Genomic DNA, 25,339 nt, shown 5'->3' with positions numbered 1-25,339 from the left:
CATGGTATAATTTTTGTAGTTAGGTAGATAGTAAAAGTTACAGCCGTACGTATTTCGAGCAGGATGCATTTGGTACCCCAATTGTACATAGACGTTAAGGCAGATTTAACATTTTAGAACCAGAAGACACAAATCGAGAAGGTTTTGTCTTTTTTCTATAATCCTGGTGCTGTGAAATCTTCTGTGATTAAGGTACGGCATGAAAATTGTTTCGTGCCAAATGTTATTTTTTTCATTAACGAGAACTTTATTTCATGCTATGTCTTGCTGTACAAACCAAAGACATGGCATAAGACTTGTAGTTAGGTAGATAGCAATTGTTACAGCCTTACATATTCTTAACAGGGTGCATTTGCTACCTCAATTGCATATAGATATTAATGAACTTGAAGATCAAGGCAGATTTAACATTTTAGAATCATAAGACACAAATTCAGATGGTTTTGTCTTTTTTTCTATAATCGTTGTGCTGTTAAATCTCCTGTAATTCAGATGTGCCATGAAATTGTTTTGTGCCAAATGTTATTGTTTTCATTACGTACAGTGTAACTAACGAGAAGATTATTTTATGCTATGTCGTGCTGTGTAAACCAGAGACATGGTATAAGTTTTGTAGTTAGGTAGACAGGAAATGTTACAGCCGTACATATCTCAAACAGGGTGCATTTGGTACCTCAATTGTACATAGACGTTAATGAACTTGAAGATCAAGGCAGATTTAACATTTTAGAACCATAAGACACAAATTCAGAAGATTTTGTCTTTTTTCTATAATCCTTGTGCTTTTAAATCTCCTGCAATTAAGGTACGGCATGAAATTGTTTTGTGTCAAATGTTATTGTTTTTATTTAAGTAAAGTGTAACCAACGTGAACATTATTTCATGCTATGTCGTGCTGTACAAACCAAAGACATGGTATAAGTTTTGTAGTCAGCTAGATAGCAATTGTACAGCCGTACATATTTCTAAAAGGGTGCATTTCATACCCTAATTGTACATAGACATTAAGGCAGATTTAACATTTTTAAATGAGAAGACACAAATCGAGAAGGTTTTGTCTTTTTCTATAATCCTTGTACTGTTAAATCTTTTGTAACGCAATTGCAGGGTTGAATGTTTTGTGCCAAGTGACTTTCACCAAGTAGGTACGAAGTTGACTCCGAGAAACGAATTCGGAGTAAAATGTAATATTAGAATTTTATTAAACCATTTGAAGTTTAAATGCTTGAGTGTTATATCTGTATTTGATTTACATAGCTCAACGTGAAATGTTCCTAAAATACCAATGGGTCCATCAGAACATAGGCGAAGGAAACAAAGAAACTCGTCAATTGAAGGAATTTGTTTATATCTAGATATATCTACTGTTTGATTTACAGAGATCAACATAGAATTTCTCCTTTTCAAACTCATTAATAATTCATGAAGAGAAAACAAATGAAATCACTACAGTGAAGGAGATTTGGAAATGTGATCGTAATTATCATAAAATTTGGTAAACGGTTGCGTTGAATGTCTTCATAAACTATTAATGGTTTGAGAAGTTACGTCAGACACACGAGAGAGTGTTTGATGCGATTTCTAAACACCTCGAATAGTTGGCTGAAAAAGCGAGGCGCACTTCTCGTTGTATGAAAATCGTATGAAACACTCTTCCTTGTGTACATTACTTACAATACCAACACATTTCACAGCAGGGAGATGATGACGATACGAAATTCATCAACCAGGGCGCATTTTCTCCATGTGCCAGCTTAGAATTAACCTTAAAAGAGATGAATAGACACCCAGCGAGGACAAGATGTGATACGCTTTTGATTTTGGTGATGTTTTTGTCAATTGTCCATTGTAAGCTTTTCTTCGTTTGTTTAGGTTACCCTTTGTTACGCTCTGATTGATTAAAATAAAGTCGCACCCTTTTCTCCATCGATTAGAAATGAAACCAAGCCACAGGAATATCCCGGGCCTCTTCTAGTTTAATGGAACATTTCGAAATCCATGCCACTGCCTGATATTAGTATTATAAAGGAAATAAAGGGAGATGTGAAAAAATCGACCATAAGGACACAGAAAAAATCTGAGCCCCAGATGGGATTCGAACACGGAGGGTCGTGGGTTCGAATCCTCTTAATACCTTCAAAAAGCATTTTTGCTTCAAATGGAGTTTCCCTTCCCTTTCTCGCAAAATTCAACTTTCGCTCACGCAAACTTCCTATAGTACAAAAATTGGTAAAACGAATACTCAATAACTCGAACTATATGCAATGTCTCTGCTTTGCGCTTTTACATAATTCAACCGCAGATAATCAGTCGAACTTTTGATGTCGCTATAAGTGGTGTGGTTATTTTCACGGTTCAAGTTATAGAGATCCAACTGTGCCAAAAATTCATCATTGAAGCTTTCTGGACAAACTTAAGTTATGTTGCTTTTGTTTGCATCCCAGTCTTTTCTAAAAACTAAAGACAACGATTCTTGACAAATTCGCATTTTTCTACTTGTTAAGTCAGCTTGGAGCTGACTTAATTTGTTTTTTGTACCATGAGGGAACTCCGAGCATTACAGCTTTCCTGTAGATGGCACACTCGTCCATCGCCAAGCAGATAATGCCTCCAGAAATTATTTGCCAGTAATCATACACCTCGCCAGAGAGAGACAATATCAATTTGAGTTTCTTGTGTAAAGAAACAACACGACAATTTCACGACTAAACTGTCCTTGAACCACAGTCCCTAAAGCGACTGAAAATGCGCCGACTATCCTCTACTTAACAACGCCTACAGTATCTGAAAAGAAATAAAAGGTTGCTAACTTGTACACCTACCGTTCCTACCTCAAAGGGTTTTGAAGCTTTTGAAGAAACATTGTATTTCGATAGCTCTCGTGGATTAGAATTAATACGTACCGCCATCATTATCAATCGGCCCTCACCCAAACGGAAGATAGAACTTCTTTGGAAATGTCGCAGTCAGCCACTGCCACAGAGAGATCTTAGATAATAAGAACAGTGTATACATCAGGGTGTGTTAATTAAGAACCAGTTATTACACTGCAACTACGAAGAAGGGGATTGGGTGGAGGGACTGGAGAAAAAATTGTGAATGTTCTTAAACATTTCCACACTCGGAGATTGATGTTTTTGGCCCCTTATATTCGGGGGTCTCCCCCTCCCCTACTTCCTCCGCTTTCTTCTCCAGTCCCCCCTACTGCTAAGCACTTATTGTTTAACTTTTTCGAGATATACAAAAGTCCTAGTTCTACTGCACTAAAGTAAGTTTGAGCGACAAATGGTGCTAACTTGTTACAGACTGACCAGGCGAGAACTTTACATACTTGGCTCTCTCTAGAATCCAAAATCTTAGATCCAAAATATTTAAAGTAAGAAATATGTTTTAATGTCTTCCCAGCCATTCCCAGTTGCTGCCAATAATACACAGGGTAAGATGTTATACTAATGTATGAGGGGTACGGCATCGGAATTTGTACACTCGTGTTAACCCGATCAGATAAGGGATCTAAGCAGTCACGACGAAGATCGTAACGAGCACATTAGAAAACCAAATGGTTACTGATTTAACAAAACAATGGTTCAAGCGTTTTTTATTGTGTTACATTTCTTTGGCATTGTCAGGTCTGAGGAATTGCAACGTGAAATGGTGAAATTTCACGGCATTAAAGGAAAACGTCAATACTCGACGGTCGATATTTATACTACGAGTAATTTCTTATTTTCCTTAGTGGCAGTAAGGCGAGGAAAACACGCAAAAACGCTGTGAAGCCGCTTTCCGCGAGAGGACGCGGCTCCTCGCGTGTGATAATTTTCGCGCGCGATCACGTGTTTCGTCCGTTTTACTATCCGTAAGTTAACTGGTCATAACAAGTTTCTTCGAAGTGGACCCACCTTGTCTGGGGGGGGGGGGGGGGTGGTGGGGCTGTGGAGGGTTATCGAAGACACCACTTATCTCATGAACACTGCCGACAAAATTTTATTGGCTTTAAAATTTGAGTTGACACACAAATATTCAGCTAGCAAGAGTCATCATAGCAAGGTTTGAATCTCATTGTTAGTTTTTACTGCTGGATGCAGGAGTGGCTATGCAATAAAGACACCATCTTTTGAGGTAGAAGGTATAATAATAATAATAATAATAATAATAATAATAATAATAATAATAATAATAATAATAATAATAATAATAATAACATAAGTACGTAAATTATGATCATCCAGGTGAGTGTAGTCCTGAGAAGGACTGTTTGTGGTGACTTTGACTGACGTTTCGTCAACCTGAGCGGAAGTCATCTTCAGAGTCAAGTGAATTGTGGAACGTCAGTAGGTTGTATATACGTCTCTGGTTGTTAACCTGATTGGTCAACGAAGTCCAGATGTTATTGGTCGTTTGTCGTTAAGCCGTGATGTTATTGGCTGTGAAGACTGTAAAAAGTGATTGGTGCGTTTCGATCCGTCTTTTGTTAGTCAAAAAGTCCGTGGGTCTATTGTTAGTAAAATGTCTATTGTTTGTTTGTTTCGTTGTTGTTGTCAATAAGTCGTTTGTATGCAAAGATCTTGGCCTTGTTCCGGCCGGACTTAGACTTAAGTCTCCGTTGAACACCAAAGAGGCCATTCAGATCGTCAAAGCCACCTGTAGACGATTGATCCGAGCGCGGATTAACGACTGTCACAGAAGACTGAACTTCTACAACAACAAATTACAACAACGACTTGACAAACTTAAACAACTCATACCGACAAACTTACTTGACACTGTACTGGCTATTGCCGACAAACGAGCTGACAAAACCGAAGAACAACACCGCAACCAAAGTCAACAGAAACTTACACGACTACAACGTACTAAAGACAAAAAAAACGACACAAGACAGACGACAACTGGGTCAGGAATATTTCTTCCCGTCCTTTAGACAAGACTGAAACCCAGGTACTCTCCTACGGACTGAAACACTCAGTGACGCCTAAACACATACCGACTGAGGCTATTGTATCTAGTGTTGAGGCGGTTCTGTCTCGTCAGAGAGAACTATCAGAATCGGCCAAGGATAACATCAGAAGTAGAATTGCTTCTACTATACAATCATCCTCCCTAACTGACAGTAACTTGACTAAAGACGAACGACAAGCACTGAAACGACTGAAAACTGACGAAAACATCGTCATTCTCCCCGCTGACAAAGGACGAGTGACTGTTGTTATGGCAAGACAGACTACTACGACAAAATGGACACCCTAGTTAACGACAAACAGACATACGAAGAACTGAAACGAGACCCGACGCCATCACTTCAACGTAAACTCAACAGTAAACTACTTGACCTTAAGAAAACTGACGTTATTGACATACAACGTTACAACAGACTGAGGTGCCGCGTACCGCAGCCACCTAAACTCTACGGACTACCAAAACTACACAAACCTAACATACCCATGCGACCCATAGTCTCGTTCTGTGGGTCCCCGACTTACGAACTATCCAAATACTTGACCACTATACTGAAACCGTTGACAAACGAATCCCGACACAAACTGCAGTCTACCGAGACCTTTATTGACGCCATCAAGACGGTACAAATACCTGACGACTACAAACTTGTGTCTTTTGATGTGAAATCACTGTTCACCAGTATTCCACTTCAACTGGCTCTAGACTGTACTGCTACCGCCATCGAGAACTCCACGACAAAACTGCCACTGCCTACAGATGACTTAATGGACTTACTGAACCTCTGCTTAACGTCCACGTACTTCCAGTACAACGGAAAGCACTACAAACAGTTACACGGAACAGCTATGGGCTCACCAGTTTCTGTTGTTGTAGCAGAAATTGTCATGCAGAACATCGAGGAACAAGCCCTAGCAACCTACAAACGGACACTACCGCTCTGGTTACGGTACGTAGACGACACCTTTACAGCAGTACACAAAAACGAAATCGACTATTTTCACGAACACCTTAACAGACAGAACGCTGACATACAATTTACTAAGGAGATCGAAGAAAATGGTAAAATACCTTTTCTAGACTGCTTAGTTACCCGTAACAACAACGACAACAAACTAAGTACTACAGTTTACAGGAAACCAACACATACTGACAGACTACTGGACCAGTCATCCTACAACCCTACTTCTCACAAAGCAACGACTATACAGACCTTAACAAGGCGAGCACAACTGGTTTGTGGCTCACCTGACAGACTCGCAGACGAAAACAACTACTTAGACAACGTTTTCAACAAGAACAACTACAACAAGGACTTTGTTAGACGTAACACTTACAAGACCACTGAACCTAACGTCACAAACAACGACGCGACTCCCGTTAGTACTGTAACTATACCTTACGTAAGGGGCACTTCTGAGACTATCGCACGGATTCTACAACCCTACAATATCCGTGTAGCACACAAACCTATAACCACTTTACGACAACTACTGACGAAAGTAAAGGACAAAGACGAACCTAACCGCAGACAGGGAGCAGTTTACAAGATCAAATGCTGCGACTGCCAGGCCACTTATATTGGTGAGACCGGCAGAAATTTAAACGTACGACTGACTGAACACAAACGAGCAACTAGAAATGGTGATATCAACAATCACATTGCTGAGCACCATTTACAAACGAACCACAGAATCGACTGGGACTCTGCCAAGTGCATTACCTACGGTACAAATTACTATCAACGACTCACTCTGGAAAGCTGGTTTACTAACTTAGAACAAACGCCACTCAACCGTTGCCTACAACTACCTGCACCATACAAACGACTTATTGACAACAACAACGAAACAAACAAACAATAGACATTTTACTAACAATAGACCCACGGACTTTTTGACTAACAAAAGACGGATCGAAACGCACCAATCACTTTTTACAGTCTTCACAGCCAATAACATCACGGCTTAACGACAAACGACCAATAACATCTGGACTTCGTTGACCAATCAGGTTAACAACCAGAGACGTATATACAACCTACTGACGTTCCACAATTCACTTGACTCTGAAGATGACTTCCGCTCAGGTTGTCGAAACGTCAGTCAAAGTCACCACAAACAGTCCTTCTCAGGACTACACTCACCCGGATGATCATAATTTACGTACTTATGACATGACTCCTGGGTTCAAACCATTTACAATAATAATAACGGACAAACAACAACAACAAGATATTAAATATGAATAAGGGAGAAACGAAGACTCGGAAAAAAAAAAAAAATCGGAGTCCCATCTGGGACTCGGATTTTTTTTCCGAGTCTTCGTTTCTCCCTTATTCACATTTAATAATAATAATAATAATAATAATAATAATAATAATAATAATAATAATAATAATAATAATAATAATAATAATAATCTTTATTTTGTGCTTTTTTTTCAGTGTACATGTTGATTCTTATAATCTTTTAGTGATGATATATCGAATTAAATTAATTATTAGTTAGAATAATGTGCAAAGCAAGGAAGCTAAATGAACCATGTGGTTATCTTGTTAGCTCCCTGACTAATTTAGGTTTTAGATAGCAGGCAAAAAAGAAAAAAAAGTGAAAAAGCTTACGGAAGGAAGAACTTATTAATTGTAAAATGTTAACGTATGTTACGAGGTCAGCATAAAAGAAAATTAGTTCATTTGTTGTTCTGACAGTAAACAACGTATAATTTGTTTTTTGTTTACAGGCAGAGTCCACCATATATTTTGTGGTTTGCCGGTGGGGCCTGTGGGAATATCAGTAGTTTTGGTCTCTCCCCTTAAAGAAAATAACAGACTGCTCAGAAGATTGCTCGATGTCCTGTAAATTTTGATGAACTTCAAAGCAGTCACAACAAATTCAACTCGATCCTAGATAGTAAGGTGAATAATTCCGAAGTAGAATGAAACGTAAATTTAATTTCTTCTTAAAGTACGTTCTTATATAAAACGTGCTTTTAAAATTTAATTTATACGTACTAATACAAGTTATACCTTATTCACATCAACTAAACGTGTTTAGTTAAACCAGGTTTAAAAAAATGAAAATAATTGAAAGAATACTGGAGAAAGGAATCTTACATGATATCTTAACTAAAGTTTTATTATGCTAAATGTGAAGTCGTAAAACATGAGCAGGCAGCTTCTATGAATACTACAATTTTGAACTGTGTTTAATTAGAGAGTTGTTCAACATGTTTTTAAAACTGGTATTAACAGAGCATATGTGATTATTTTCTTTTCGTTCCCGTTGTCTATGATATGCTGTTGTTATGTATCGTGTTGTCCACTTTTCATAGAAAGCGAGCTGTCGTCGCAAACGTGTTAACTCGTACACAAACCAAACATTTTATTAACCAAAGCAAGTACGAAAGGAAAGGTAAGGTAAGGTAACTGAAAATAACTAAAAATAACAGAGATCAATAAATTAACAATGAAAATGAAAATGACAATGCGAATAGAAAACGACAAGCGAAATAAACGACGAATACTTCAAGGCGAATGTGACGACAAGAAAAACACTTAGAACTTGGAACTTGACTTAGAAGCTAGACTTAAAACGAAACTGAACTTAACTAGAACTAGGACGACTTACGTAATATGAGCAGCAAAGCAAAACTAACACTGAAGTAACCTATATATATATATAGCATTATGCAAAATAAAACTAGCGAGTACGAAAACAACCTACGAAAACAAAGAAGACTGATGAACGAGAAACTAAGTACAAAGGGCAACGGAGTGAAAAAACTAATAAACGAGGAACGGAAAAACAAGAACGCTAATGACCTATAGAAATATGTAACACCGACATACAAAACAACAAAAATCTAAATTTTCGCGCCTACATGAGCGTTCGTCCTTTTTCCCTCAAATTCTTTCGCGAGCGTCGGTTTGTTTCTCACTCAACAGAAAAATTTAGCATAATACAACTCCCCCAGAACACACAGAAACTATTACGTGGGAGGCAAACAAAACCGTATTTCTACGTTGTATCGGCACGAGAATTCCACTTTCCTTTTTTCGTGAGTCCATTGTCCGACTTTCCAATCCGGCAAATCAGATCACTGCCACATTTGGAAACTGGGAAAAAACCCGTCTTCATCAAAGCGTGCATTCCGAGAAGGAGGAAGCGAAGAAGGTTTTCTTCTGACTTCTCGTGTTAAAACATAATTTACTCGTACTTTCGCTATTAATATTGCAGTCATGGGGTGAGAAAACTTTTTTTACCGAGAAAATGTAGCGAGTCGAATCAACTTCATGGACCTTAGCTGTGGGCAAACTTTCTCCGTGGATCGCGAAGCTGATTGTTTGGCGAGTTGACGTCGAAGGTAAGCGTACGGCAAAGTGGATATAGCGTGTATAGTTTGCCCTCTTTAGTTTCGTTTTAAACTTTCAAACAACCCTCGATTCAATATCCACTTTAATCTTTCAATGAAGATGGGTCTTAGTGCTTCGTAAAAGCTCGAGATTAATCAATGCAAGTCTTATTGTTCATGAAGGCTTCGCGTTGGATAATTAAGCTTACATATGCATGTTGCAGAGATTGTTGCTTGAAATTGATAATCTTACTTTTGACTTAATAACGAACACGTTTTACACTGCTATTAACTGCTTCTTTGGATTAAGTTTAACTTGATCGAGGTCTCTGCGTGGCTCTGATTAAATGAGGTTCGCGTTGAAAAGTATGAGGCTTGCTATGTCGGTGGACACATGCAAATTAAGCTTAATTTCAAGCTCACTGAAATGTCTCTGAAGAAAGTCTTGTTGAGTCACATTCATCGCAGAATGCTTGCAGTAAGTTCAAGTCTGCGTTTGTACTAGATGCTTTGGTGGAAGCTGATCAAAAGATCAAGCATTTCTTGTTAGTTTGTAGTTTTTTATTACGCAGTTACAGACGCCACCCTGATCTGCATAGCTAGTCACGCATGGGCAGGCTCCTTATTAAAAAGGCGCGTTATTTGTACCACGAATAATAATTGTCCATAATTTGTTGATCTAGGACTAAGAGATACAGTACTGTAATTTCTGCTCAAAAAATTCTGGTGCAATTTATTGGGAAAGATTTCCACACAGCCTCAATAAAATTATACAGTCGAACCCCTTTATTACGGACACCATGGGGACAGGGATAAGTGTCCACATTATAGAGGTGTCCGTTTTAGAGAGGTAGGCTTTATATGGATTTCAGTCTCTCAGGGACCAAGTGAACTGTCCGTAATAGAGAGGTGTTCGTATTAAAGAGGTGTCCGTAAGGAGAGGTTTCACTGTACATGTGTCGTTGTCATACCTGTTACACAAAGAACGAGCATGAATAGTGTTTAAGGTGATTCCGCTGAATTGCATTGTGCATCCTTGCTGCGCATGATTTTTCGTGTCATTTAGCGTGCGCACGAGCGTGTGCACGCACAACATTACGGGATTTCCTTGAGGTTAAGCTCAGCAGGAGAATAAATGATCCTTTTCTTCTAAACAAGCATGGTGACCCCCATTTCTTGATGCATCAATTTAAATGTCATACGGTTGACCACTATATATTGCGATTTAAGGACGGTGCCTACTATTGTTACTGCGCATACGTTCTGCGCATCTCGAGATACTCGGGTTTCCTATGGGTGGTGCCTACTAATACAGGGATATTTTTGCGCGCTTTAAAACTATGCGGAGAAAGCAGAACTTAGCAAGTGATTTTGGTATCCAAAAAGAAAATTGGGGGTAACCACGCATTTTTCAGAGATAATAAAGCTTCAATTTGGAAAAAAGCGCCATACATTGCTTTGTATTTTGCTGCTTTTTGGAATAATTGTTGCTTAATTATCTCTAAAAAATGCGTGGTTACCCCCAATTTTCTTTTTGGATTTCAATAGCCGCTACTAAGATCTGCTTTTCTTGCATAGTGATAAACTGCGCAAAACTACTTCGCTTTTAGTAGGCACCGTCCTTAAAGAAAAGTTTAATACTCTACTTTGAGATATTTTTATTTGAATGCATTAAAAAGCACGTATTTAGGTAGTGCTGCTTTGTACGTGCAGATGCAGCAAAATCTTTAATTTCTTTCATAATCTTTATTCCAGTTCAATTAAAATAGTTTGTTGTGTAAGATTAACGTAAATTTTGTTGAACTGCTTTGATATTTTAATGCAAGAAATTCATTTTTCTAGAAATGATAGTTCCCTTTTCTGATTACTAGCGTTCCTAATATAAACCTCGTGGGTCATCTATTTACTATAATAGCCATCCAGGTTGCACAAAAACGAGCATGGTGATCCCCATTTTTTATTGCATTTTTTAATGCACATAACATAGTCATGAACTGGACCAAGTCTTAGACAATTTTAAATACTTCTTCTTTTTCAGTGGAATCACCTTAAGTCGTAAAATGTCGGCAAAATTAAAGTATGGGGCTTGGCGGCAATCTTGCTAGTTACCGTCTTCAATTCTGCAATGTTGATCAAAGATGATCCAAATGACTGTTGATGCTAAAACCATGTTACTCTACCTTCTGCAGTTGTCTGTGGTCCCTCAAAATCATTAAATGTTGTCTCAGATCAATTGTTGTTATTGTGCAATCATATACATGTTGTAGGTTAAAATGAATCCCAGGTTAAAATGATTTCAATCTAGGTTGATTTGTATTTTCCTTTGTTAAGGTTGAGTAATTTACATCTGAAACAAAGGAAAATACAAATCAACCTAGGTTGAAATCATTTTAACCTGGGATTCATTTTAACCTACAACATACACATCAGTGTTTTCCAATCGCATGTCAAAATTCATGCCATATTAGTTTTTATTGTATCTCTCAGTTTAAGTACGAGCAGTTTGATTGGTCAATTTTGCAGGCTGTATTTGACTGTACTGCGCACTAAATTTGAAAGTGTCCTTTTTTTCGCACCCGATTAACCTCAGAGATATAATAAATATCTTATTAAATAATAAATCTCATTTTCTCAGTCCATACAGTATGTACTGAGACTGGTGCAACTTACAGTATGGACCTTGAACGCAGTTTGTAAGAGGTGTTGATTTGGCTGGATGTCCAGAAAATGTGTTTAGGGACTGGATAAATTTGTGTTGCTCCTACTTCTTTGTTATCATATTAAAACAGAGCTCTTAAGATCAACAAAATAAGCCTAATTCTGGACTGATAAATTAATTACCTAAAAATATTACCCTAGCAGCTAAAGTTAGGCAAATAGAAACTAATTTATTTGATTTTTTCACATCTATTCATTCTTCTGACGAAACTTTGTTTAACATTTTGGAACAGATTACTTTTGCCATTTACCTACAGATCTAATTATAATAATCTTCTCTGTCTGTAAACTGTCGGTTGTCCTGGGTAGCGTCATTAAAAATTGAACTTTTGTTACTTCTGAGTAATTATTTACTCAGATCATACGCGAATATGTTGGGTGGTTGCTTACCGGAAACAGAAAACAAAAAAATATGTCAAATTTCTGGCATAAAAAGTGGTCGCGGTCCCTTAGAAATTTGAGTGGTGGTCGCTTACGAGAGAGCTCTTGAAACAGTATTTAACTGGGAAACAAAACGGTTGTTTACGAAGTGGTCACTTACGGGAGGTGGTCGCTTACGAGAATTGGTCGCTTTGAGAGAGTTGACTATTTTGCAATCATGCATATAGGAAAACACTCAGCTCCTTCAGCTATTTGCGATCTAGAAACCTAACAATTGCTGCAAATTTTCTGTAATAATAATAATAATAGTAATAATAATAATAATAATAATAATAATAATAATAATAATAATAATAATAATAATAATAATAATAATAATAATAATTGGAGGAAATCACCCCCAAGGTTCAACAAGTATACTATACATGAGTAGGAAGTCTAGAAATATGTGCCTGGCAAAGCTAGGGCTGGGTGGACAGTCGATTTGAAGTGATGTTGTCTTTTGTCTTTGCTCTGTGGTTTCCTGTTGCGTTCTTCTTCTTCACTGCACAAGCTGAGTTTCGTTGTTTAATCTCCCTTGGTGAATCTCTCTTGTCCCTTGTGCATTTTCCTGTGTTCATTTGCATCACAATTTGGTCATGTTTCACCAACAGTAAACATTTTTCACTACTGGATGAACAAACATTGTCAGCCCTCAATGAATAAACATGAGTTGTGTCTGACGCCAGCCTGTCCTCCAACCTGTTGCTGCCTAGCAACCTTCTCTTTGTCTGACCTCATTCAAACTTTGTTTGCACTGTTGCCAGGCAACAGCACAGACACTTTCATCAATATATTAAATAAAATATATTTTTCGCTTGAATTCTCGCAGCCTAGCCCTGTTCAGGCCTTTTGCCCGACAAATTTGTTAACCTCGCTTTACGAGGAAAAATGGTGGAATTAATTTTTATAATATAGAACAGAGGCCTTTATGATCCGCATGACTTGTCTGTTGTCTAATGACTGTGTTCATCACCAGTCAACATGAGGTGCTGAACAAACAACAGTAAAAAAACAATGCCCCCCCCCCCCATAAAAACAAAACAAAACAAAAAAACAATCTTTCAACATCCCTCCCCATGTGAGCATGGTTACCTGTACATACAACCCCAGCTTCAACCTCTGCTGCATCCTCTCCACCTGTGTCAACTCCAGCTATCAATAGTACAATGCTTGCCCAAGCAATCTCAAGAGTATTCAGCAACTCCTTTCCCACATTACTGTCATCACTTCAGCCTACCCTTCAAGAGCAGTTTGGCAGGAATGTAAACATACAAGCATATAGCTGAATAAAATTTAAAATAAGAATAAAAAAAAAAAAAAAAAAAACATAATGCAACATCTTTAAACACCAAATGTATTTTCCTCAACAAACGTAATACAATTTATAACTTCTTCATCAGCATTAACAGTTTCTATTGACGAGCACTGCAAAACAAGAGTGTTAATAAATATTTTGTAGTTGTTAACTTACGGTACTCAATAAGCTCTCACTATTCATAGATGTTAAAAGTTGTTGTAAATACTGTTCAGTACATGTTTGTCACTTGCGGACCTGTAATAATCCCAAGTGTTATACTTTCTTATATTCGTAATTCATGACACATATAGCTACTGCCTTGTAATACAAACCTCATAACACAAGAGGTGAGCAGGGATGAACTCACTCAACTGTCACCATATACAGTATGTGTGCGAAAGATCGTGGCTTTGACTAATTTGCATCAGGTTATCAAATATTTTCTTTGTTATCCAACATTTGAGGCAAACAATGCATATGGTTGTATTTCTTTTGAGGTCCGACACCTTAAGAATATACCACTAGCATTAGATGGTCACCCTTCCAAGAGATTGTAAAATAAATATTAATACTATGTTCATTAATAATTTACTGAGACTTTGTGGTTGGTTTTCATGGGGTTTCCTGATAATGGCTGCTTCAAAGGGAAATGGTCAGTTGCAAGGGTGGTCATTCCAAGAGATTTAAGTCATACCGGCCACTTCAGTGCTTTGACAAAATTGCTGAAGTTAGGTTTGAGACAAAAATACAAATAATGTTTAATACATATACTAATGATGGATTTGATAAACTTCAACAGGTCTCGTCATCATGTCATTTTTGGCTACAATCATTAAATTATGTGCAGGGGAATGCATCTAACTTATCTTTGTTTGTGTTTGTTCTACTCTTGATTTCAGTTTATCTGTCGGTTCATGTGTTAAAGTGTTGGCTCAAGATGTGCAAATGTTCTTGGAGTATGGCTTGGTAGGTTACAACATTGATACCAGTAATTTCCAACTCTTTATATTAATATTAATTATTGTTGTTGTATGGCTGATAGAGAAGTCTGAATTACAGTCAAAGGATTTTTGTCAGTGCATCTGTTATGAGGAAAGAAGAAACTAAGGGTACAGTAGAATGTTTTAAAACCTGTTGCTTTTTGACTGTACATGTATTTGTTGCCACTATCTCTGTAATTTAACTCGTCTTGTGGGTGAGCAAATTAAACAGTTCAGTTATTCTGACACCTAATAAGCGTTCTCCCCATCTCCCTCTTTTGTTTGCTTCTGTCAATCAATTTTTATTTTTTTAAATTTCTTTTATTAGGACTTTCAAAATTTTTCCTGTGCATAATTATAAATCTAAATTAAATTAAAATCACAGTTCCTACTAAATGTTTGAGTTTCAATTTTTTTTAGTGTCAGTAATCAACAAGATTAAAGGCTTCCTGTGATGTCAAGGCTATCAAAGGTATTATCTTTGACTTTATTAGAAAACTTGCCATGTCTATTATGATGAGCTGTAAGCTTAAATGCTTCTGAATGTGTCATTGAACTCTGGTGGTGTAAAGTAATAATAATTGAAGGGCTGGGAGCATAACCGACCTATGTCAAATTTCAGCCCGTTTTTGGATGTAGCTCGGATTTGTCCAAACTTTTGCATGTGAACTGCAATTCGATTGAAAACCATTGTCCAGTATCTTTTTCACGCCGTTTTGTGTTTTGTATTTATGCCATTGAGAAATTTTACCATCTTGTAAAGATATATCGGTAACATTATAGACACTGGATGACCAAAAGGACAATGCACTGACTATTAAATACTTGTATTCAATATACACTCGTTGTCTTTGAAACACGGTAGACGAAAGCGGTCTTTTTCGCGGGAGCAACGAAAAGAATGCTGTCACGCTTTGATTTGATTCTGTTACAAACTACTACGTACGTGACAGGAATGTCAGAAATGTAAACAGTGACATTCTGCAAGAGAAAATGTGTCCATTTCCTGGCGTAAAATCCAGCTTTGTCCCGTTTGTCGACATATCACTCTTGATAACGCAAAATACTAGCATTCTACACGATTAACAGGAAGACATGTAGCCATTTCAACGATTAACAACGATTAACAACGATTAACAGCAGTTCTATTAAAAGGTACTGACTATCTAATATTCTTTTCACGAGCAGTCGGTGTTAACCGTTGAAAATCTATGTTAATCGTACTTTTATTGAATCATTGCCTTGAAATTGTCAAGTTAATCGTTACATACCGAATTTCAAGCCTGGCAAACCACAACTAAGGCTTGCAAAACACCTTGCACATGGCGGGATTTGTCTCTGATGCTCCTGCAGGATTTGATAATCGAATTGAAAAATTTGCCACGGCACAGTCATCACTACCAAGGAGGGATTCTTTGGACAACATTTCGACCAGTTCCTGTGAACTGCATTCGTCAATTTCATAACTTTTCAAAAGATCCATAGATGTTGTGCGTTTACAAACTTCACCAAACAAAAGCGAAACCAACTAGCCAGTATGATACGCAAGTTGTTTATCCCGACTGCCTTGATCTATTTTGGGCTTGTTACAACCCGCAAAAGCAAACCATGATATCACCTCAAACGTTACTTATAGAAACAACAACTGGTGCGACTAAACACGGCTCGTGGACAGTGGAAACTTTTAGGCTACCGATAATTTGGAAAACGAGTCTGACGTGGACAAAACCTATCAAAAAAAATTTGCCTTCCAAGCGCGTTCACTTGTAGACAAGAAAACTACCAAATCCCTAGCTTCCCCCTCCCCCTGACTCAATGTTGTCTTTTGGGTCACGAACAGTTTCCTGGCAAGCATCACTTCCCTCATCAACATTGCATAAGGGGGAGAGGGGGAGGGAGAAGTAACTGTGGTAGAATTATGAAAGGAGAAACAGTAAGTGAGTGGTTTTTTGCCTGTCTGTGTTCGGTTGTCATTGCATAGGGGGAGGGGGTGGGAGGGAGAAGTAAGCAAGTGGTTTTTGTTCTGTTCGTGTTTGGTTTTGTCAAGGAGTTTTGTCCACGATTGTAAAACCGCGAAATGTTTTCAAAACCAGGGAGAGCCAAACTTCGGACAAATCCGAGCGAAATCGAAAGCCGCTTTAAAAGTCGACATACATGTAAGTCGGTTATGCTCTCAGACCTTCAATTACAACACACAAATTTTTGTAAATTGAAGATGACTTCCACTCAGGTTATTTTTATGACTCCCGCTCAGGTTGTTGAAACTTCAGTCAAAGTCACCCCAAACAGTCCTTCTCAGGACTACACTCACCCGAATGATCATAATTTACGTACTTATGACAAATTAAAGTTGAATTCAACTTTTCATAGAAACTAATTTGAATTTCATGCATAAACATCTTGGCTTGCTTTGTACTGTGAATGAAATTTCATGAAAATGGATTTTGAATAGTAAAGATGTTTTTAATTATACAGTTTTGATGAACAGAACTTTTGACAGAATTACAGAGAAAGTGAAAGGCTAGGTAAAGGTTGGCATAAGATTCCAGGGACTTAGCCTGCAACAAGTTTATGATTGACATAGACCCCAAGTAACCCGCGCCAGGCAGGTCTGGCCCGCATTTTAACGTTTAAACCCGCTGACCCACCACGACTTAGTAAAAACCCGCATTTGTGTTCAAGCTCTGAATTTTTTATAAAATCAAAGTTGTTTAAAAAACTCGGCGCCTTGTTTTTTCAACCTACTTCTCAGTGTTTAAATATCTGATGAAACACGCTTTCTCGTGTTTGATATATCACTTCAACATTAACTTAGTTAGTTTCTAATTATTGCGACATGGCCCAAAAGCCAAAGTGCTATCAAGATGCACTTTTGCTGTGATCAAAAGGAGTAGAATAGAAGGGGAATAAATCTGTTTTCATTGATAAAAAAAGTTTATCTCGAAATCAGCCATTTCCTTCCCTGCGAGAAATGACCGCAAGAACTGTTAGGTATTGAAACAAAGCAAGTTCTTTGTCCCGCACTGCGTGACTTACATGTATGGCTTAACTGGCTTTCAAGAGAGCGGTCATTGTATGAATTGCAGTTATTTTCCCTTACGTTTAAGTGAAAAGTTACAACCACGTTAATGAAATAATGTGACAATGTTCTTTAAGGTTCCTTACGCTACTAGTTGGTTCTATTGCCCTGAAGGGAAAGCAAGAAATTGGAACTTGCATTTGGGTGAAATCACGCTAAAACTATCTGCCCCACACTTACCCCACGGCTAAAAAGATTAACTTTCTTGACTTTCTTAATGCACAAAGCAAAAATATGCACCATACGACTTGGCTGACCGCAAGCCGTAATTTACATTCCAATGTTTCCACTTCTCAAATACCCACAGTCACGTTACAACAACAACGCGCGGTCCGAGTCCTCTTTTCCATCGCCAGTAAAAAATGTGACCATATGTAATCCTTTAGACTTGAAACAACATTAACTTAATGTTTAACCAATAATACGCATGAGATATTTATCTTTTCTGAAGATATAACTAGTTTTTTGCTAGAGCACTTTTTCAGACAGTCTGATTTTAGCGTTGTGGAAACTTTCAGCCTACCAAAAATTTGGAAACCGATGAGTCCGACGGGAGTGGACAAAATCTATAACAAAATTACCCTTCCAAGCACGTTCACTGGTAAACAAGCAAACCACCACATTCCCCCCCACATCAACATTGCATAAGGGGGAGGGGGGGGGGGAGGAAGAAATACCTGTGGTAGTATTAAGAAGGGAGAAACAGTTAGTGTCTGAGTGGTTTTTTGGCTGTCTGTGTTTCAGTTGTCATTGCATAGGGGGAGGGGGTGGGAGAGAGAAGTAAAGTTCTGTTGTAGAATTAACCAGAGAGAAGTAGTAAGCAAGTGGTTTTTGTGCTGTTCATGATTGGTTTTCTCAAGGAGTTTTGTCCACGATTGTAAAACCACGAAATGTTTTCAAAACCAGGGAGAGCAAAAATTCCGACAAATCTGAGCAAAATCGAAAACCAGGCTAAAATTCAATGTAGGTCGGTTACTCTCTCCTCCGCAGAGGCTCCGCTGAGAAAAGTGAGTGCAGGCATAAAATTCCATGGAAGGCGACGGCGGGAGCCTCTGCCAGAAACCACGCCCAATATGGCTGCGATCCGGGGGAGTCATTTTGTAACTAGGATGGTTTGCATACTTATGTCATGAAAATGGCGCGTGTTTGTGAAATTGTCATGTTGCGCGATGTGGGAGATTTACTCACGCAATCTTACCTACATGCTTAGAAATCGGGGAAAGTTTGTTCCTCTCATGATGGCTGTTAAGAAAATGCTTTTATTTTGCTGTGATGCCTTGAATGAAATTCAAGTTACACGAGCGGCGATCATGTGGAGATAAGAGAGTGCATGCAAAGAAATGATTTATTGGGGAAATGTCTGCCAGCTGGGACCAAACAAAAACTGTCAATTCAGCTTTAAAAGAGACTAGAGCAAGTAAGCGTAATGTTTTAATCAAAGCGTATTTTTTTCTATACTCCGAAACGACCAAACTTGATATTTTTATCTTGTAAACAAGTTTAATCAGAAGAAGTTATAATGATCTTTCGGTGATTTAATTAGCATTTAGTTCTCACGGGAAGCTTATTATTTACTGTGATAAGGTTATAAAAGGCTAAAAGGCTTTTCAAGCCCAGAAAAAGCAATTATTATTTTGTGACTATTGTTGACTTTCACGAAGCGAAATGTACTAAGTCCACTCTCCACGGGTTTCAAGGGGGGCTTCGAATACAAACGATTTTGCTTTTTTCTCAAAATTGTGAAATCTCCCCTTAAAATTAGCGACCGCAAACTGTAGAGACAAAATAAATGCTGACTTCCACCAAGAATGAAAATGCCAAATTTAGAGATGACCGAGAAATCTATCGATGTACAAGAAAACAACATGCTTCTGGCAGAGGTTCGCCGCCAAGTCAACCCTCTCAGCTTTTGCGCCTGCACTCACTTCGTTCAGCGGATACACATTACACCCTATTGAACCTCTGGGGAGGAGAGAGGGTCGGTTATGCTCTCAGCCCTTCAATTTGTCCATCATTTGCTTATTATAAACCTTTGCCTTAACTAATTGAGTTGAGAAGGAAACACGTACCCAGCTGCATGACAGCTCTTCAGCAAATAATTAATTTGTCTTAATATTTAAATTTTTAGGAGTCCTCCTTTCTTAACATAGCCTCTACATCACAGAAAGGTCATGAAGGGGAAGCCCCAAGTTTTTCCTCTGGAAGAACATTGAGAGTGACTCTTCTAAGCAGTGAATGGAGGTCAACAAAAGGAGGTGTGTCGACCATCAACAGAGAGCTTGCCATTCAGTTGGCAAAGTTCCCTGATGTGAAAGTCAGTGTCTATCTCCCTGAATGCAGTGAAGAGGATAAAAGAGTTGCTGCTGATCATAATGTCCGTCTTCTTCAGGCAGAAGAAATGCCTGGTTATGACCCAGTTGATTGGTTGGCAACTATTCCAAAAGGTCATGTTATGGACTGTGTGATAGGCCATGGAGTTCAGCTTGGTAAACAAGTACAAGTCATAAAACGCCATCATGACTGTAAATGGATTCAGGTCGTCCATACTGACCCTGAAGAACTTGGAATGTTTAAAAATGTTGCAGATGCTGTTTCTAAAGGAGAGGAAAAGCACAAATTAGAAGTCAAACTCTGTGAATTGTCTGATCAAGTTGTAGCAGTTGGACCCAAGCTAACGGAAGCTTTCTCAGGATATCTACGTCCCTTTCAGAAAGATCAAAATGTTCTTAACGTCACCCCGGGCATCTTCTCTGAGTTTGCTGATGTAAAGCAAGCTTCTGAAGAAAGAAGAACATTTTCTGTTCTGTTGCTAGGGAGTGGTGACAGTGAAGACTTGCAGCTGAAAGGTTATGACATTGCTGCTCAGGCAATTGCAAAGTTGAAAGACATGCCACAACCCTACAAACTGAAGGTTGTTGGAGTACAAAGTGGAAGAGAGCAGCAAGTAGCAGAAATGTTGCTCCAGCAAGGCATTTCCCGTGATCAATTTGTTGTACGTAGTTTCAAAGAAAGAGAGCAGTTGGCTGAGCAGTTTTGTGAGGTAGATCTTGCTATAATGCCGTCAAGATCGGAGGGGTTTGGTCTGGCTGCTCTTGAAGCTTTATCTGCTGGTCTTCCTGTGCTTGTAAGTGGTAACTCTGGTCTCGGAGAAGCTCTTAAGAATGTGCTCCATGGTTCAAACTGTGTAGTAAATTCAGATGATCCTAACAGGTGGGCCGAGGCAATCAGGAGTGTCCGTCAGAAAAGAAGGGATTTACGACTTGCAGAAACTAAGTCTATTAGTGAAGAGTATGGAAAGATGTACAACTGGGAGGAGCAGTGCGGGTTACTTGTGCAAAGAATGACGAGCATCACTTCAGGTAAAATTCCTTTATTGGTTTAATTGTGGGTGATGTGACCTGTGGTATAGAGCTGTTACTTATTGATCTTTCATTATATTTACTTAAACAAGAACAAATACCCCAGAAAATGGGTTTGGGAAAGAGAGGTCAATTCATGAAATGATGACAAAATGGGCGCTGGCCTCAAGAAACACTTGCAAATTTATTCATTGAATATCTGGATTAAATTCCTTTGAATTTATAAAGTCTGCCATTAATATTATTATTAATGATACAGGACATACATGTATTTCTATTTTCACCACGCTTTTAAGAGCGCCTGTCCGTAAAAATCAAACATATCGCGGCAAGGGTGGAAAATTCGATTTCTTTCATATTTTAAGGTCAGATAGGCTAGGATATAACTAAAATCACTGTATAGTTTTTTCGGTGAAATATCCTTTTATTTCAAAGAAAAATGCAAATAACGAAAGTCCGTTAAAATCGTCATTTGAGGCGCTAAATTATTACACGGGTTTGAGAGCTTTGCGTGCGAGAACAAATCATTTTACCGCTTTTAAAACACTTAAATCTTTTTTTACAATCTTTAAATATCTTCTGGAATGATTTTGGGAAACATTGCGTCATTCTGTGTATGCGAAATAATTTAATTTCGAAGGCATACAATTCACTGCAGTAAAAGTACTTCGTGAATAAAATTAATTTTCACCATGTTCGAAACCTTCAAATCGATTAAGCTTCTGGTGGTTGAATGTTAGAAGGATGGTCTATGGATTCCTGTAAAAATTTCTTTGGGCAAATGATGAAGAGCGACGTGAGAGCTTTTCAAAGTCCGTACAAAATGCAAATATTTGACCCCCCGCGGTAAACTTTGTAGTCGTGGGTCAGACATAATTTTTCGTCCGTGTTCATGTCTTGACCCATATTAGGTTAAAATAAGCACATAGAAAAACATTTCGAAATGTTCTAACCTTATAATATGCTTAAAGACAGGTCCAAATGCCATTTTAGCACGATTCTCTGGTCGTTCGTCGCATAAGTTTGAGCCGGCTGTTTGTATTAAACGTCCGATGTACACCACGCAAACTGGTCGAATACAAATCTTTGATCAACTTTCGGCGCATTTCATCAAGACTGCATCTTTTTCGATGGCTAAGTCATTTGTGAAGTATTGCTTGGTTTACAGTGCACGAAAATATAACATCTGATCGCTGCTAGAATGACAAAAAATGTCGGCGCTTTCAGGATGTTCAGTCTATCCCAGGGGCGGGGCAGAAGACTCGTCAAATTTTCGTATCAGAATCATCCAACAAAAGTTGACGTCACATCCGGTCGAATTTGCGCCCAGCAGCTTGTCTCGGCGAAGTCGAATGATGGCGTCCGGGTCAGGCATGATTTCTTCGGATTTTTGAGCCATCCGTATCAGGAATTGTAAGCTGTGGATATGAAAGATGTTGCAAAGATATTGCTTCGACTTCATGAGCAAGGGTTTTTCAAAGGAGTGATTTTTTTCTATTGTTTTGACGGAAAATACGAGACAGCTAAGCGTCGTGTCATGGCGAAAATTTCACACTCTCAAAACGAGTGGCGTTCAGACTTTTAGTTCTTGTGGCTTCTGATCGTTCGAAAGCTGAAATTTTAATAGCCTATCCCGTGTGCAACATAATGGAGGAGACATCGTCAGTCATAGTTTGCAGTGTTAACATCGGGAACCTAATTATCACTCGACGTGAAGTGTTGGAAGCCTGTATCATTGAAGCTGTTCCAATTGTCTTCGTTGTAAGAGACTCGTAATCTTCCAGGTGAGTAAATGTGGTTATCTTCATTTTCAGGTCTTTTCTGCCGACGTGAGTACCTTTACATGTGGGCTTTAGAGTAATAAGTCGGTTTTGTGCTTCGTAGTTCTTTATAAAGACGCAAGTGACGTTCAATTAATAAATAGCCATTGTAATTCTCTTATCTGAAATGCATTCATATCATGTTGTCCTGCCAGGAGGGGCTTGAGTCAGAAAATGTATCCGCGTGGCCTGGTTCATATTGCTAGTGTGAGACTAGTAACTCAATGGGAAGGGAGGGAGAGGGGGTCCTATGAGAAGCCCATTTAGAATACCAACACTACTGCTTAATACTATAAGCGTTTCAAGATCAGGGACCGCAGGTGCGGGCTTTTGCTACCCCCCCCCCCCCCCCAAAAAAAAAAAAAAAAATGTATGATGAATGACTTAGTAAGTAATGAAATAAATAAAGAACAGTGGAATGGAATTAATTTTTAATGGAAAAAATTTACTGGCAAATATAGAGGCGCGTATAATTTAAGTAACAGACATTGTGATAAAAAGTTGCGATACTTTCGTTCAACAATGACCCACGAATGCTCTATTAACCTGACGATACTTAAAACAGTTATAAAGTTAGAACAGACAGACCTTCTCCTCTTGACATTGCCAATGAATTTCCCGATCACAACAGATACAGAAAGCGAAATTTTAAATTTTTTAAACAATATGATGCACAGTAAATATCCGCCACTGCCTCATTACCCCTCACCATCTTCCTATAATTTTTGGTATAATTTAACGGCAGCTTCGGGAAAATCCTTGGATTTCTGGATTATTTATAATTAAGGTTGGTGACAGTAGTACTACAGTGGGAAATATTCCAATGTATTGATGGTGAATTTAAAGAACTGACAAAAGGAGCCCATAGCAAGGCTAAAATAACTAGGGGGGCTGAGCAAAATGGTTAAACAAAACTACCCCCCCCCCCCACAAAAAAAAAAACAGACAGCGAGAACATAAAAAAAGCAGTATTTAGTAAGCGAATCAATAACTTTGCACCTGCGTCACACTTTTTGGTACATTTCTTTGCCGTTTTTTTTTTTAACGCGGACTACCACGTGAAATTTCCTAATTTCACGTTTGAAGGAGAACGCAAACAAACGAAGACAAATTTTTCTTTCTTTTTTAAATTTGGAATCGGGCATTGAGAATGCGACTGCAGGAAAATTTTGCTCTTGAGAGGACATATTTGTGTGGCTTTCGACAACACGCGAATACTAAATATTTGCTATAAACTAAGGGCATTTATATTGCTATCAATGAGCGAATGTCTTAAAAAACAAGTAGTTTATTTCAACAGCTTTCACGGTTTGCGATTGGTTGATTTCAATCCATTTTGCCTTTATTTCCGATTCACAAGGTAGGACTGCCTTCGTTGCCGTTGTATATAAAAACAAACTGTTAGCGGAGGAAACTGACAGGTAGTAGACAAATTATTGAAGGTTGTGAAAAGTGACTTGCAGCATCAGAGTTCAAGACTGATTGATCAGTGCACATTAATCTGTCTTAATTTTGGCAAATTGTTTTTTAACGTCCAAAAATTCTGGGGGGGCTCAACCCCCCCCCCCCCCCCTGCCCCTCCCCCTGCTACGGGCCTGTGTAGGCACTAGATAAATCCCGGCCTGGGTTTCAGGTGAGCATGAGGGCATTATTGGTAGTGGTCCTGAGTGAAAACTTAGTCGTATAGTCATAATTTTTCTGTCGTTAGCTATTTTGGTTTAGCACCTCAATGCTGATGGTTGGTCATTCTTCTTCTTTCAAAGCCTTAGCAGGATGGGCTGCTAAAATTGGCTAGAACACAGCTCCTTGGTTCCCACCCAGATTTCATCTAAATTTTTCCACTTTCCGGTTGTATTAGTACTTGCTTGGTTGAGCATTAAGAGTACCTAAAGTAGTGCAAACACCTAAAGTGGTGCAGGGACCTCAACTAGTGCAAGAATCTTTAGTAGTACAAGCGCTATAGCTGTTTATAGTCCTGTATAGCTGCCTATACCGCTGTATAGCTATATATAGCACTGTATAGCTGCGTATAGCCCTGCATAGCTGTGTATAGCACTGTATAGCTGCGTATATAGTGCTGTATAGCTGTGTATAGCACTCTATAGGTGTAAATAGCTCTGTATAGCTGCGTATAGTCCTGCATAGCTGTGTATAGCGCTCTATAGGGGTGTATACATTGTAGCTCTGTAGAGGTGTGTACAGCCCTGTAAAGGTGTGCATAGCCCTGTATAGCGCTGTATACATGTAGGTGTGCATAGCCCTGTAAAGGTATGTATATCTCTTTATAGGTGTGTATAGCCCTGTATAGCTGTGTATAGCGCTGTATAGGTGTGTATAGCCCTGTAAAGGTGTGT

At 38.5% G+C, this 25,339-nt stretch overlaps 2 protein-coding genes across 2 annotated transcripts in view; both read left to right on the top strand.

Moving 5' to 3' along the window:
• The first annotated feature begins 4,561 nt into the window (after window positions 1–4,561).
• On the top strand, window positions 4,562–7,159 carry LOC146477753 (uncharacterized). Its single transcript, XM_085113034.1, has one exon. The coding sequence runs from the start codon at window positions 5,235–5,237 to the stop codon at window positions 6,819–6,821; it is 1,587 nt and encodes a 528-aa protein (XP_084969160.1). The 5' UTR covers window positions 4,562–5,234; the 3' UTR covers window positions 6,822–7,159.
• A 7,485-nt stretch (window positions 7,160–14,644) lies between these two features.
• LOC146477750 (uncharacterized) overlaps window positions 14,645–25,339 on the top strand; it is a 106,184-nt gene continuing 95,489 nt past the window's right edge. The window contains exons 1-3 of the mRNA XM_085113162.1: window positions 14,645–14,713; window positions 15,148–15,199; window positions 19,935–21,165. Coding sequence (XP_084969288.1) covers window positions 15,182–15,199; window positions 19,935–21,165 — 1,249 coding nt within the window. The 5' untranslated portion in view covers window positions 14,645–14,713; window positions 15,148–15,181. The remainder of the gene's footprint in view (window positions 14,714–15,147; window positions 15,200–19,934; window positions 21,166–25,339) is intronic.

Source organism: Pavona decussata, unplaced genomic scaffold, assembly GCF_977016875.1.
Source record: "Pavona decussata unplaced genomic scaffold, jaPavDecu1.1 SCAFFOLD_69, whole genome shotgun sequence".
Taxonomy (NCBI): Eukaryota; Metazoa; Cnidaria; class Anthozoa; order Scleractinia; family Agariciidae; genus Pavona; species Pavona decussata.
Note: the sequence above shows the minus strand (reverse complement) of the source record. Positions and strands in the feature narration are given on the sequence as shown.